General features: G+C 43.3%; 1 protein-coding gene across 1 annotated transcript in view; it reads right to left on the bottom strand.

Annotated features, from left to right (window-relative positions):
• The window catches only part of atrnl1a (attractin-like 1a), a gene marked incomplete at both ends in the record, with an annotated part of 698,456 nt that overhangs the window by 274,111 nt on the left and 410,779 nt on the right, over window positions 1–13,566 (bottom strand). Inside the window, one exon of the mRNA XM_079559364.1 lies at window positions 170–264. Coding sequence (XP_079415490.1) covers window positions 170–264 — 95 coding nt within the window. The remainder of the gene's footprint in view (window positions 1–169; window positions 265–13,566) is intronic.

Genomic DNA, 13,566 nt, shown 5'->3' with positions numbered 1-13,566 from the left:
GCATTTAAACATGCAGATATGTGATTGGGTGTGAATGAATGGCCTGCCCCCCTCTCCTTCTGTTTTTTATTATTAGTAGTACTTTCTCTACTTTTTATGACCATGCAGTAGTCTGTTTTCAGATTTGATGATCAATACTTGAAATACTGTGGTGACATGTAGGTCATACCTGCTCTGGAGTGGCCATGAAGTTGATGGCGGTGTAGTAGCGGTCGTCGTCCTGCAGCAGGCTGAAGGTGAACTGGTAATCGATCAGCAGGTTGTCTGAGGGCAGACAGACAGAGCTGAAGGTTAAGGTGCTTTTATTGTCATTATACAACTGCATTTGACCCATACTTCGATGGCACTGGGTCGACCCGTAATGATCACCTTGTGTGCATGTCCCGCATGGTCTGGGAATGGAACCCCTTTGATGACCCTTGATGATCTCCAGAGCAGCCTACTCTTATTCTTGGGCTGCGTTCAGCAGCTCAAGAATAAGCACAGCACAGCACAGCCAATCCAGACAATTTGTTTGTATTGCTATTCTTAGGTTGATTTTCTTTCTCTTTTTTAACACACTTGATTTATTCACTGTATGTCCTTCCCACAGACATAACCATTCACAGATGAGCAAACTGTGTTTGTAGCTGACGTCTATCCAATAGTGCCAAACAATGCTGTTTGGGAAGATTGTGTCTATTATTGAGTCCATATTTAGTTTATATCATCAGATTCTATATCCACACACAAATAGATTTGCTTTTTTTATTCCCCCTCTAACGTTCACTGATGACCCCATTGTTTCAAAAGCATTTTAGGATGTTGGCCACCTCAGTCTCGGAGGCGTGAATTTTACCAAACACTTGAAGTGTACATTTGAAGGTGGCACTTAGAGCAAACACTGTCATTCTGCTGAGGACGATCCCACAGTGTCACCATCAAGCGCTCGCATATACAAAAACATGACTACAGTCACTGCGCGGTGTATTATCAAAAGTTGAAGCTCAGAAAGTTTAGGGCCATTGACTTTCCGAGCCACTCCAATCTGGGGCCACTTTAGCGATGGATGCTCACTGGATGGGTTTGAAGAGGTGAGTGAGACTATGCTTTGACTGGATGAAGGAGAATGTGCACTCCAGCAAATACCACAATACATTTGTCATGTTTAAAGCCACAGTCAATTTGCATAACATTTCACTCACTAAATAGAATAAAAACAAGCATTTATTTGATTGCAGATATTGTTTTCGTTCAGATATACCGGAGCATTTTTTGCAGCTTATATAGCTTGTCTCTGCTGAACAAGTTCATCAGTAACTTGTAACAGATTGACGCTGTTAACGTACAGGACACATTTCTGTCTGTCTCTGCTTCATCGTGCAATGTTTCATGTTAAGAAAGATAATGCTTAACTGCTGCTACTTTTTGCTTTTAAAAAATGTTGAAAACCCAATGCTAATCAACAGGTTTTGCCCAGGTTTAGGTTTGGTTCCTCCTCTGCTCGTCCACCTAGTCCCGGGCTGCGGAGTGTGTGAGCTGAGGTGTTCTCTGGCAGACAGGAGGTCACACTCTGCCTCACAGAACAGAAGACGTCAGCTCATACTCAGCGGTGATGGATAGCCTGTAGTGATGCCTGTCATTGAGCCGTGATGGATGGGGGTGTCCAGGCTGAAGGTTTATGGAGCTCAGGCCTTCACTGGGACAGAGGGCACAGGGGAGGCACACGGGCAGTTAGCTGTCTCAGTCAAGGATGCATGATGGCAGGGATCCCCTTCAGGTCTGGAGCTGTATGGCTCTCCAGCTCTTTTCATATAGCTACAAATCTCCTTTTGCTTGATGAGTCAAACTGTAGATGCATTTTCCTTTGGTCAACCTGCTGAACACACTCAGCAAACATTTAGGTGGATATAATAAAGTACAAAGGGGAGTCGCTCCTTGTCACACTGCCCTTAATGCCTTAATGACGTTGAAACATGTTATGAAGAAATACAACAACTATGATTGAGAAAGTACTACAGGTGCATTAAACACTCCAATTCAAGTAGATTTTATTTCAACCTGAAAAGACTCACAGAGACAGACTGCATGAGAAAGTTTTATTGAACATGAATCATGATTGGGGCTCAGACCCCGGCCGGCGGAACATTGCAGTAATGATATGGAATACATGGCGTTGATAGATAAGAGAGAGATAAGAGATGGTACTTTATTGATCTCACATATGGAGAAATTGCATTCGATGAGAGAGCATCCGGCAGCAGCACCCATTCAGTGCGCACCACTCTTTTTTTTTCTTTGGTGAAAGATTGTTGTGTCGCGGCCGCCATCTTCACTGTTTTGGTCACAGGAGGAGCACTGGTTGATGGGAAATCCGTAGACGATGACCACGGCGGTGGAGCTCTTGCGCTTGGCCACGATGTTCTTGGCCACACATGTAGTTGGCCGTGTCGGACAGACGCGCCTGCTTGATGATCAGGTTGTGGTCCACGGTGATGTAGAAGTTCCTGTCCTCGGCCGGGTCTATGATCTCGTTGTCCGTCAGCCACTCCCCCCGCATGACCTTGGAGGATGGAGAAACTGTAGCTGCCCTCTGTCTCCTCTGATCATCTGAAACGGTGCACCGCCTCCTGGGCTTGTCCCCGTCTCAGAGCGTGGTGTCCTGCACTGGTCAGCTCCACCTCGTCCTTCCTCTTCCTCCTGCACAGCTCCCTCCACAGTCTATCACCATCTCCTCGTTGGTCCCTTTTGTTGTTTCCTGTAGCTCCTCTTGTGATGCCTCCTCCGTGCTGCAGGTGTGGGGGCTCTTGGTGCCTCTTCAGTGTCTCAGAAGAAGATGTTTGTAGATCTCAAATGGGTTTAGCTGATAAGCTAGCAGTTTGTTTACCTTCAAAAAGCTGCTTTCTTCAGGACCATTTTGGACTCTCAAAGTAAACAAATCCACCAAACCTCCACAAAAACACGGTAAAGACGTACAAAAGTATCCAGAAAAACAACGTGGTTCGCTGAAAAAGGCAAACAATCCAGAATCTTCCTCCGGAGCCTGGACACTGGTGGTGGTAGGACAAGACGAGTGCAGCTGGTCGATGCGACGAGCAGAGCCTGAGGAGAGGCCAGGCGGGGGAGGGGTGGAGGTGGGGCGCAGCACAGTTGGGAAACGGCTGATTGATTGACGGGGCATCTTAAGAATTGGATCCTGGACGATGATTGGCTGAAGCGGAATAAGCGGCTGTGATGATTGGCTGATGCGAAGTTGCGGCTTGCGCTGAGGCCGTGATTGGGTGATTAGAGAAGGCAGCCATTGATGAGGTGATGAGCAAAGGCCGCAGGTACATCTTCCAGGTTGAATTTGCGCTGAAGCTTCATTTTAAATAGACACTTATTAACAATTATTGTCATGTTTTCATTTGTGGGGGGCACAGTGTTGGGCTACAGCGTGTGCGAGAGGAGGCTTCAAGGAAAAAGGTTTGGGAACCACTGCTCGACTATATAAGTAAATGAGGCGTTAGGGACTAGGGTGGACATTCGGACACAGCCATTGGTTTAATTGTGTATTAACTCCTAAGCTCAGTACATGAAATGCAGAGCCACAGAGGTCACAGCTAGTACAGTATTTAAATAGAAAATGCTCCAAACAACAAACAGAAACCACATCTCGAATATGAGTCATGGGGCATGTGGAACTATAGAAATCCTTTGGGGAGCTGCCTGGAAAGGGTTGAAGGTAGGTTCCGAGTAACTGGTTGGTGATTCGTATATGCGCCATTTTAACTGTGAAGACTCCATGACAGCACATGATCAGAAAGAAAAACCTCTGAGAGCAGGCAGCAGGATGAGGAGGACCCTATTCCATCACGAAGAGAAGCCATTATAATGCCAAGGGTCGCCGATTCAAAAGAGAATTTTTTTATATTCAGTGTGACATTCATGAAGGACGGGCAATCTTACAGACTACCCATGTTAGTTACTAAGTTTTCTGGTCTAGGATTTATTGATCTTTACTGTCGATAAAATGTTGTGCCACAATAAATGAAAGAGGCTTCAACCGCCTGCCACATCATGTTTATGTCAAGTGTTTGGACTGTTAGACATGGCTTAGACATGTTCCAACACAGTATCAGTGCTCATATGAATGTAAATATTGTACATTTGTGTACGTTCATGTTTGTGGTGTTAATCGACTTGCTTCACCTATGTGAGCCTACACATGACTTTTTCTACTGTCTCAAGGACGTGTACAGCTCTTGTCCTTGTACTATTTCTTTTGGACTTTGATCATGTGACTTGTCTTGCATCATGTGACGCATCATACCACATGACCCATGTAATCAACTTCTCTGTATATGTACAGGCGTGTTTTTAGTTGTCTGAAGACGTTCTTGGTGCCCGAAACATCACTACTTGGGGAGCTATATTCAAAAGCAGTTGTGTGGATCCCACATGTTTTCTTCATGTTTTAGACATACCATGTGGCTCAGATGGTTAAGTGGGTTGGCGAGAGGGTGGCAGTTTGAATCTCGGCTTCCGCAGATGCACACTGCTGCTCAAGGCCTGGTCGTACATTTCTGAGGTGGTACTTGAAACAGCTGGTTTGTGTGTGCATTTGTGTGATTGTCCTGAGATGTGATTGGTTGAGAAACAACTGTGATTTTATGTGGTGTATTGTAGGGCCGCAGAGCACATTGCCAAATGTTTGTTGTCGAACTATTAAGTGATGCAATTTCCATACCACAAAATCACTTCCATCTGAGACTGACACTGTTCTTTTTGTTACATGGCCAGAGTTTAAATCGGAACTTATTTCGTTCTATTTTAGTATTTTTCACCTCATGTTGTGTTTATTGTAGTTTTGTTTACCCTCTTAACTCCCACTTTGGCTTTACCCTAATCAAAAAGCTGCTTGGGAAAAAAGCACCAAAACAGCCCCAAAAAATGAGGAGACAAGGATGTAAATGCAACAAAAATGTGACAAAAGTTCAACAAAAATGTGACAAAAACTCAACCAAAATGTGACAAAAATTCAACAAAAATGTGACAAAAATTCAACAAAAATGTAACAAAAACTCAACAAAAAATAACAAAAATTCAACAAAAAGTGAAAAAAAAAAAAAAAAGAGACAATAAAAAAAACATAAAAAAGGAGACACAACACAGCAACAACGCAAGGAAAAAGATCTGTTTTGTGGGTCTTAGCTTTCAAATGAGGTGTTACACAGGCCTATATAATAGCCAAAGAGGACAGAATGCATTTGGTTTAGGCGAGTGGTAAGAGGTTAATGAACTCTGTACCTGTACAGCACTTTGGGGCAGTGATGACAGTTTTGTTAATGTGCTTTATAAATAAATCTGACCTTGACCCACTTTTAAGTTTTGTTTTGAGAAAATGTATGGCTAGCTTATTGCTTATCATTTTTGTTTGAATGCTGTATAACTTGTCTTGTTGTTTGGTAAAATATCGGCAAATAACTAATTCATTAATGAAGACATTTATTTTACAAACATTTCACCACAAAACATTTAGCTTCTTCATAGGCTGGGTCCCATTAGATCAAAAAGTGGGCGATCACGCATGAGAGTAGCAGTTGTTCAACATCTCCACAGTCTCAAGGCAAGTCGAACACCTGTGCATCGTCATTTCTCTATTTGAGTGGGACAGGGCATGTTAAAGAGTATTATGCTTTTTTCAATCACATAGCACCAGTCTATAGCACACGACAATGATGACGAAACCTTCTGTTGGTCTGTAAATGCAGTAAATTAGAATAACTGCCTTGTATAAAATTGCTCTCTCAAAATGGCTGTAGCAAATGTCTTGAAATAGGCCTCTGTCTCTTTAAGAACCTCTGACCCTTTCCGACACGGCCCCTCCACACGCTGCCTGTGTGGGGAGGGGGTTCTGCTGAGGAGCAGTGGTTGGTTACTCGGCTGGTGACGAAAGCTCGGAGGGCGGAGGCGTCTCCAGGAGGTGGGGGCGTTCCTAGGAGGACTCAGGCAAACCTATCCCTAAAATGGCCGTCATCAGAGTTTTTACAGATTACTCAAAAATACGTGAACGTGCCAAGGCAACACTTCAGGCATGTTTTTAATGAGGGAATTACATAATAACACGATGCAAAGCTTGAAAAAGTCCATTTTGCACAATACCCCCCCATTAATAAATGCATTTGAGATTCGTACGCACACCACACTCTCATTCATCCTAGCCTAATGTACATGTTTTTAGTGGTAGGGGAAATTGAAGCATATGGTTTTGAGCGTCCACTTCCAGTCTACATGTTGCTCCCATCGAACATTCCCGGCAGAGTTAACCTTGCTTTCTCTGCGCTCCCACACTGCTATAGATTGTGTATTATCCAGCCCATATCACATTCCATTATGAGATTCCTGCCCCGCGCTGCTATCCATAATCGCTTTGTTGTTTATCACTTCCATCCCGGCGGGTCAGGTGCCCTCATCTTTTGCATTACCCCGTCTCCGTGACCTCTGCTCCGGGCTCGTATACAATCTGTCGCCCTTGTGTTTCCAGACCGCCCCCCGCTCACTTCCCGCTGCTGCGTCTGCGAGCTGTGGCCAATGGCAAATAATGAGTTGTTAACAAGCATTTAATGAAAGCGGGCGCCTTACACGGGGACAAAGTGACATTGTCCAAGTTCACGCTTGTTTGGGGGAATTCGATTGGCGACAGCTTGCAGGAGCATGAGGTTATTATGTTTTTGGATGTGTTTTTCTCACACAGGGTTATTGTTTCATATAGGCAGAATCGGCTCGTATGCGACAGTAATGCGATCAGCCATCTGTGAAGCCCACCAATTTGCTGTGCACAATTTGGATGGGGAGATGGGGAGCGTGAATTGTGGGGTTTCAGCTATTGTGAAAACATTTTCGACATCCTGAGCGACAAAATATAAAATGCGTTGTTCTCTTTAATTCACAAAGTCTGGATTAGCATATTGAAAATGCTGCACTCAGAAACTGTGAGATCTGAATAAAGATTATATTGACACAGCACAACAGCATCTCCAGCTCAGTGTAGAACAGCATCTTACACTATTGTCTTTTTGTCCCCTAACCCTCCCTCTCGGCCTCCCCCTTAACCTGTTACCTGGACAGTTTAGGGTTAGCAATCATGCATATCCAAATATTCAAGCATATTGACAGGAGAGTTTACAGACTGTATGCCAGTGTGACACCTCATTTGAAAGCCAAGAATTCTCGTTTCTAAAACTATTTGTTGTTCCTAGCCCTAAACCTCATGACCATAGCCCGAGCCCTACACCGAAACCTAACCCTAACCCCCTGATCAAGAGCAAGTAACAGTTTAAATTAGGTTTACTACAAACACTTAGAATGTAATACAATTAAACAGGCCCTATTGTTGTCCGACAAATCCATTAATGACTTAGTAGTAAAAGTAGTAGACGTTTCCAAAGAGTGTTCTGAGTTTGCCTCTTCATAAAGGCTAACCATAAACATCTCCATTAAGACACTTTGTGGCCTTTGTTGTAGATACTTTCCCTCATTAATTCTGCTCTTTGCTCTGACTGGGAGTGGTCATAGAGTCCCTTTAATGAACTTAAACCAATGAGCGAAATCGCAATCTCAATTGGCACAATGAATTATGGGATCCCTCAGAGGTCAATCGGACGTATATTTTAACAGCGCTGCAGACGAGAGAGTGCAGATAAATGTAGTTTAAATGATTTGTTTTATGTCTGTATGATGTTCAAACTTACTAAACTGAGTCAGAGGCTCAGGTGGAGGAACCAGAGCTGAGTCGCCATGTTTTTAGACGATGAATGTGTGGAAACGCGGGCTATCGCTAAGCGGCTACAAAGAGGACACAAGACGGAGAAACTTTTGCAGATCCTTGAAAATTCCTTCAGTGAAACGGGTCGGGGAGATGGATGGAGTTTGCTGCTGCACCTACGATGTGCTTGTGCCGTGACATCGATGAAAATAGCATCATGTCCGCGACAGACTTTGCTGTGAGTCTGGAAGTGTAGAGCCACTTTACAAAGGTCCGCACTGGGACTTGAGGGACTTTTTTATTACATTATATTTTTGATCTACTTTATGCATGCCCTTGAAGTTTAAAAGTTTTTATAGTTTGTTATTTATCTATGTTTTATGTTCCATGTTGCACGATTGTGATTGTGTCGGATTATTAACAAGGTAAAGCTTTCAGTTTCTGCACATCTGGATGGTGAGGGAAATGTTTTACTTCAGTGCCAATTACGAAGTACAGTTTCTTGAAAACAGAGTGCGTTTTCAGAAAAGATCCAACAAATTACACATGAAGTATGTTGAACAGGGCACATAGAAGGTGCTGTTGCACATGTTTTGCAGGGTATGTTTATTGTTTCCTTTGCTGCATGACTTTATTCAACTTCTAGGCATTTGCCATTTAGCCTTTCCTTCATACACAATCATCGTAATCGTAATTCCTCCTCCCCCCATACAATGCTGAGAGAAAACATGTTCATGTAGTAAGATAACTTACTTGCTTTTTTATATTACAATTTATATATAGTGTGTAATTTTCACCCAATAAGTCGACATTTAATTTTTTTAATGACTTGTTAATGTACCACTGTTATGATGCCTGTAAATAATCTTTATTGATGCATATTTTACATTGGAGCACTGGGAGATGGCGCATTTATCCCGATTGACCTTTGACCGGAAGCGCTTATTGAGTCTATTTAGAGTCATACCATTTTGGATTAGGTAGTATACCGTATTAGATAAGGTAACTTTAACCATATTGGATTAGGCAACTCAAACCGTGCTGGAAAGGTAAATAAACCATTTTAGGTAAGGTAACTCAAAACTGTTTTGAATAAGATAACATAGACCATTTTGGATTAGGTAACAAAAAAAAAAAAAAAGTTTCCGATAATGTAACAATAATGAACGTGTCAGGAGCGGTGCATGACCACAGTGGAGTCCCTCAGTAAGCTGCAAGAGAAAGAGCCTATACTGTGCATGTTAACACAGGCCTTGCGTATGTCCAGACATAAAAAAGCTGCAGTGTACAGTGTATGCCATGAGTCTGCATGGAGAAGTTGCTGGTGTAAACTGGTCTCAGAGACTGGATGGCGGGATTTCTCCGCCGGAGCAGTAATTAGCTCACGTGACCCACGCAGCCTGTTCTGACAGAGCTAATCCCGCAGACTGAGCGGACGCGGGAACACACCGGCTTTACCGTAATTGGGTTTGTCCCATTTGTGAGGATTTGTTTGGCACAAATTCACGCATCAATTTGTAAATCCAACAGCGAGTTTGGGATCTGCGCTGATTGGAGCCGTTTTGAAACTTGCGCAGACACGGATTATACGATGGAAAATACCAAGAGCCTTAAAAAATGAGTTTAGTCAAATGAAAGTAAAATTGTGTTCCCTCCAGGTATAAACAAGTTGCCACAATAGGATGGTAGAAATGTTTGCGATGTCCTTGGGCAAGACACTTCGAACGTGTGAGGGGCATAGGTTCAGAATGCCTTCCACATCTAAGGTAGGATTATTCAAAACACTGAATGTGTATCCTACTTACTTTCAAATGTCAATCTTTTGAAAATCCTGAAATCTTTAATGATCAAATTTAGTAAATATTATCCAATAAATCAAATCAAGCGGATAATCGAAACTTGAAGCTGACGTGTTCCCACAAAACATGAGCTGGTACATGCTAATATTTGAAATGCCCACAGTCACTAGCCTGGCTAACGCCAGGCTGATATTTAGTCTGGGGACCACCAATTCATTTTCTCGTAGGAGAGGTGTGGTTTACGATCGTCCATAGCCGTTTATTGGGCGCTACGAATGTCTATCATGCGTCTGCACGGAGCATCGTATGAGATGACGTATGACGTACCCGCTGTGAACTTTCGAGCTAAACTATTTAGAACACGGCCTGAAGCTTGATCGAAAAATAGCGTTGCGTCTGCTGTCATGTTGGATCCGTAAATAGACTTCTTTTTTTTTAAATCCGTAAATAAACTACAAGCTTCGGTATATTGAATAGCTCGTCATCATCTTGCCGTCCCTCCTCGTTCTGTGATTGGTTGCGAAAATTCCGGCCATGGTCCCCAGGCTGCTGTGCAGTTCGAAATGATTCGAGCGCACACAGCAGTCTGGCTCTAGCCAGGTTACACAGTCACAAGGCAAACTGTAAAATTCAGATTCAATCAAAATATTCTGGTATATTAAAAACGTATTTATTTGAAAACACGTTCAAAAGGACTACAAAGCTTGGTTTAAACATCGTTTTTTGGGGACACTGTCAGAACTCAGCTCACAGTGGATGACGGGGGTGTCCCAGAGGGCTGGGTACTGTTACTTTTCTTTCGATATTGATGCTTCAACAACACTTGCTTTTCGATTCAGATACCGGAATTATGCTTTTTTCGATACTTATACTAAAATATTTATCATCTAGAACCAGAAAACAAAACAATAATGTTAATTTAATCCATAAAAGACCATTTCTTTTATATTTGTATCATTTATTTGAAAAACTTGGTCTCTAAATATATCTTATTTTTCTGTACTTGCTTTCCATACTTCATTACATTCTCCTGATATCCTGGTCTCATTTAACGGTCACCAGCCTTACCCATGACAGAAGATTGCAACGTGGGAGAAAAGTTCATGAGGCCATTTGGTTTATAGCTAATGGGATCTCTGTGTAAAACTTTGACTTCTCCAACAGTATCTCTGCGTACGCCAAGACACTTCTATTATATGATGAGAATTAACTGAAAAACACTTTTGACGGCTTCGGGCCAGAGTTTGCTGACACAAAAGGGATTTAATGACGATAATATTATTGGATTGTCACAGGCTGTGAAGTGCAAAAGGAAGAGATGAAATACTCGCACATGTTTTTATTCAGTTTACGGCTTCAGCATCTGCGCAGAATAAGACTTTGGCAGTTTTCCACAACATTTCTGCTCCCGCTAAGAAGCCTTTTCTGGCGAACAGTCACAAGTGATAACATTTGAACTACGGAGGGTTTTGACACAGTGCCATGCTCTGACTGTGACGTGCTCTGCTTTATGTTAACCACATGATTCTGAACAAGGAAACTACAAGCCCAGAAGGAGGGACAGAACATCCAAGATGTTTTTACTCGCTGGAAGACACGGCAAACCCTTGATAACAACAGTAGTATGTTTATTAAAGGAATAGGCCACCGTTTTTACATACTAAAATATGTTCTTACCTCACTTTAGTCGAGTTAATATATCCCCGTCTGGTCTTTGTCCGCGCGCTCTGTCACGCAAACGGAGCACATACGCAGCCTCTCCCAGTTGTCACATAGCTCCGAAAAAGCTCACGATAGAAGCTACCAAGCTCTTCCACGTGTTCCCTATTTAAATAAAGTTACGTGAAGTGTTTTCATGCGAAGTATATTTACACAGAAATGTAACATGTCGATTTTATAAGCAAATAAAAAGGGGGACTATATTGTGAGGCGTAATGATACGAGGAGTAAAACGTCTGCGCAGTAACTCCTAAAGGTTATTGACGGAAGTGAGCGGGGGAAGTCTTTAGGAGTTACTACGCGGACGCTTTGCTCCTCGTATCATTACGCCTCACAATATAGTCCCCCTTTTTATTTGCTTATAAAATCGACATGTTACATTTCTGTGTAAATATACTTCGCATGAAAACACTTCACGTAACTTTATTTAAATAGGGAACACGTGGAAGAGCTTGGTAGCTTCTATCGTGAGCTTTTTCGGAGCTATGTGACAACTGGGAGAGGCTGCGTATGTGCTCCGTTTGCGTGACAGAGCGCGCGGACAAAGACCAGACGGGGATATATTAACTCGACTAAAGTGAGGTAAGAACATATTTTAATATGTAAAAACGGTGGCCTATTCCTTTAAGCAGGAAAGATTTAAAACAAAATTGGGCCTGGCTCAGTACAAACAGATTTCCAGCAGGTTCTTGCTCTGCAGAACACACAAACACAGCATCAACATCAGCTCTTAACTCCACACGAAACATACTGTCACAGACAAAAGGAGGAACACGCTGGTGAACACGCTGGTGAACAGGCTGGTGAACAGGCTGGTGAACACGCTGATGAACAGGTTGGTGAACAGGCTGGTGAACAGGCTGGTGAACACGCTGGTGAACAGGCTGGTGAACAGGCTGGTGAACACGCTGGTGAACACGCTGGTGAACAGGCTGGTGAACAGGCTGGTGAACACGCTGGTGAACACGCTGGTGAACAGGCTGGTGAACAGGCTGGTGAACACACTGGTGAACACGCTGGTGAACACGCTGGTGAACACGCTGGTGAACACGCTGATGAACAGGTTGGTGAACAGGCTGGTGAACAGGCTGGTGAACACGCTGGTGAACAGGCTGGTGAACAGGCTGGTGAACACGCTGGTGAACAGGCTGGTGAACACGCTGGTGAACACGCTGGTGAACAGGCTGGTGAACAGGCTGGTGAACACGCTGGTGAACACGCTGGTGAACAGGCTGGTGAACAGGCTGGTGAACACGCTGGTGAACAGGCTGGTGAACACGCTGGTGAACACGCTGGTGAACACGCTGGTGAACAGGCTGGTGAACAGGCTGGTGAACAGGCTGGTGAACACGCTGGTGAACACGCTGGTGAACACGCTGGTGAACAGGCTGGTGAACACGCTGGTGAACACGCTGGTGAACACGCTGGTGAACACGCTGGTGAACAGGCTGGTGAACACGCTGGTGAACACGCTGGTGAACACGCTGGTGAACACGCTGGTGAACACGCTGGTGAACACGCTGGTGTGTCCGTCACTGGTGGTCTCAACAATAGCCGTGGGCAGGTGTGTCACAGTCTTTTTAAAAAATCCAGGTGTGACCAGAATTAAGTTTCACTTTTGTGACAGTTTTATCATTTTATCATTTCAGAGAAAAGCCGGTACATAAGAGTCTTCTGTAAATTATTATTAACTATTTTGATTATATTTTGTTACTATTTAAGATATCAGTGTTTTAAACTGAAGAAAACATGGTGAAAAAGTGCACTCAAAGAAAGACGTTCTCGGGTTCAATCACCATCACTGTCATGTGATGTAAAATACAGATTATTCATTATGCACAGCTGACTTCTTTTCAAGAGCTTTACGTTGTTTGAGAGCTACCAGTTAAAAACAAATCCTAAAAGACTTAAAAAAGCTTTATTTTAAAGTCGTACTGAGTCACAAGAGCAGAAATAACTGTATTTTTAAGAATCAATTTCAAGAGTATTCAGTGTTTTACATCTTACTACTGGGCATGCCCCAAAGGGCACCTGGGTGAGCACGGGCACCACATTGGTGACCCCTCCCTACACCTTCAGGCACTAGTGAAAAAAATATTCTTCTTTAGTTTGTGGGAAACTGAGTCAGCCGACTTCAGGCCCTGGCGCATTGTGGCAACATTGCCTTGGTTTGCATATTCATGAGGATCCATGCACTAAGTTTGCTCTGGCCTTTGCTGTTTATTAGAAATGCAAATATCAACTGCAGTTGCTCTTTGCTCCACTTAAGTACACTCTACCATGTTGGTACGTGTTGAAACGCTAAGGCCCTTGTTGCACTTC

The sequence above is a fragment of the Gobius niger genome (assembly GCF_951799975.1).
Source record: "Gobius niger genome assembly, chromosome: 7".
Lineage (NCBI taxonomy): Eukaryota > Metazoa > Chordata > Actinopteri > Gobiiformes > Gobiidae > Gobius > Gobius niger.
The sequence above is the reverse complement of the archived record's forward strand: the minus strand, read 5'-3'. Positions and strand labels throughout refer to the sequence as shown.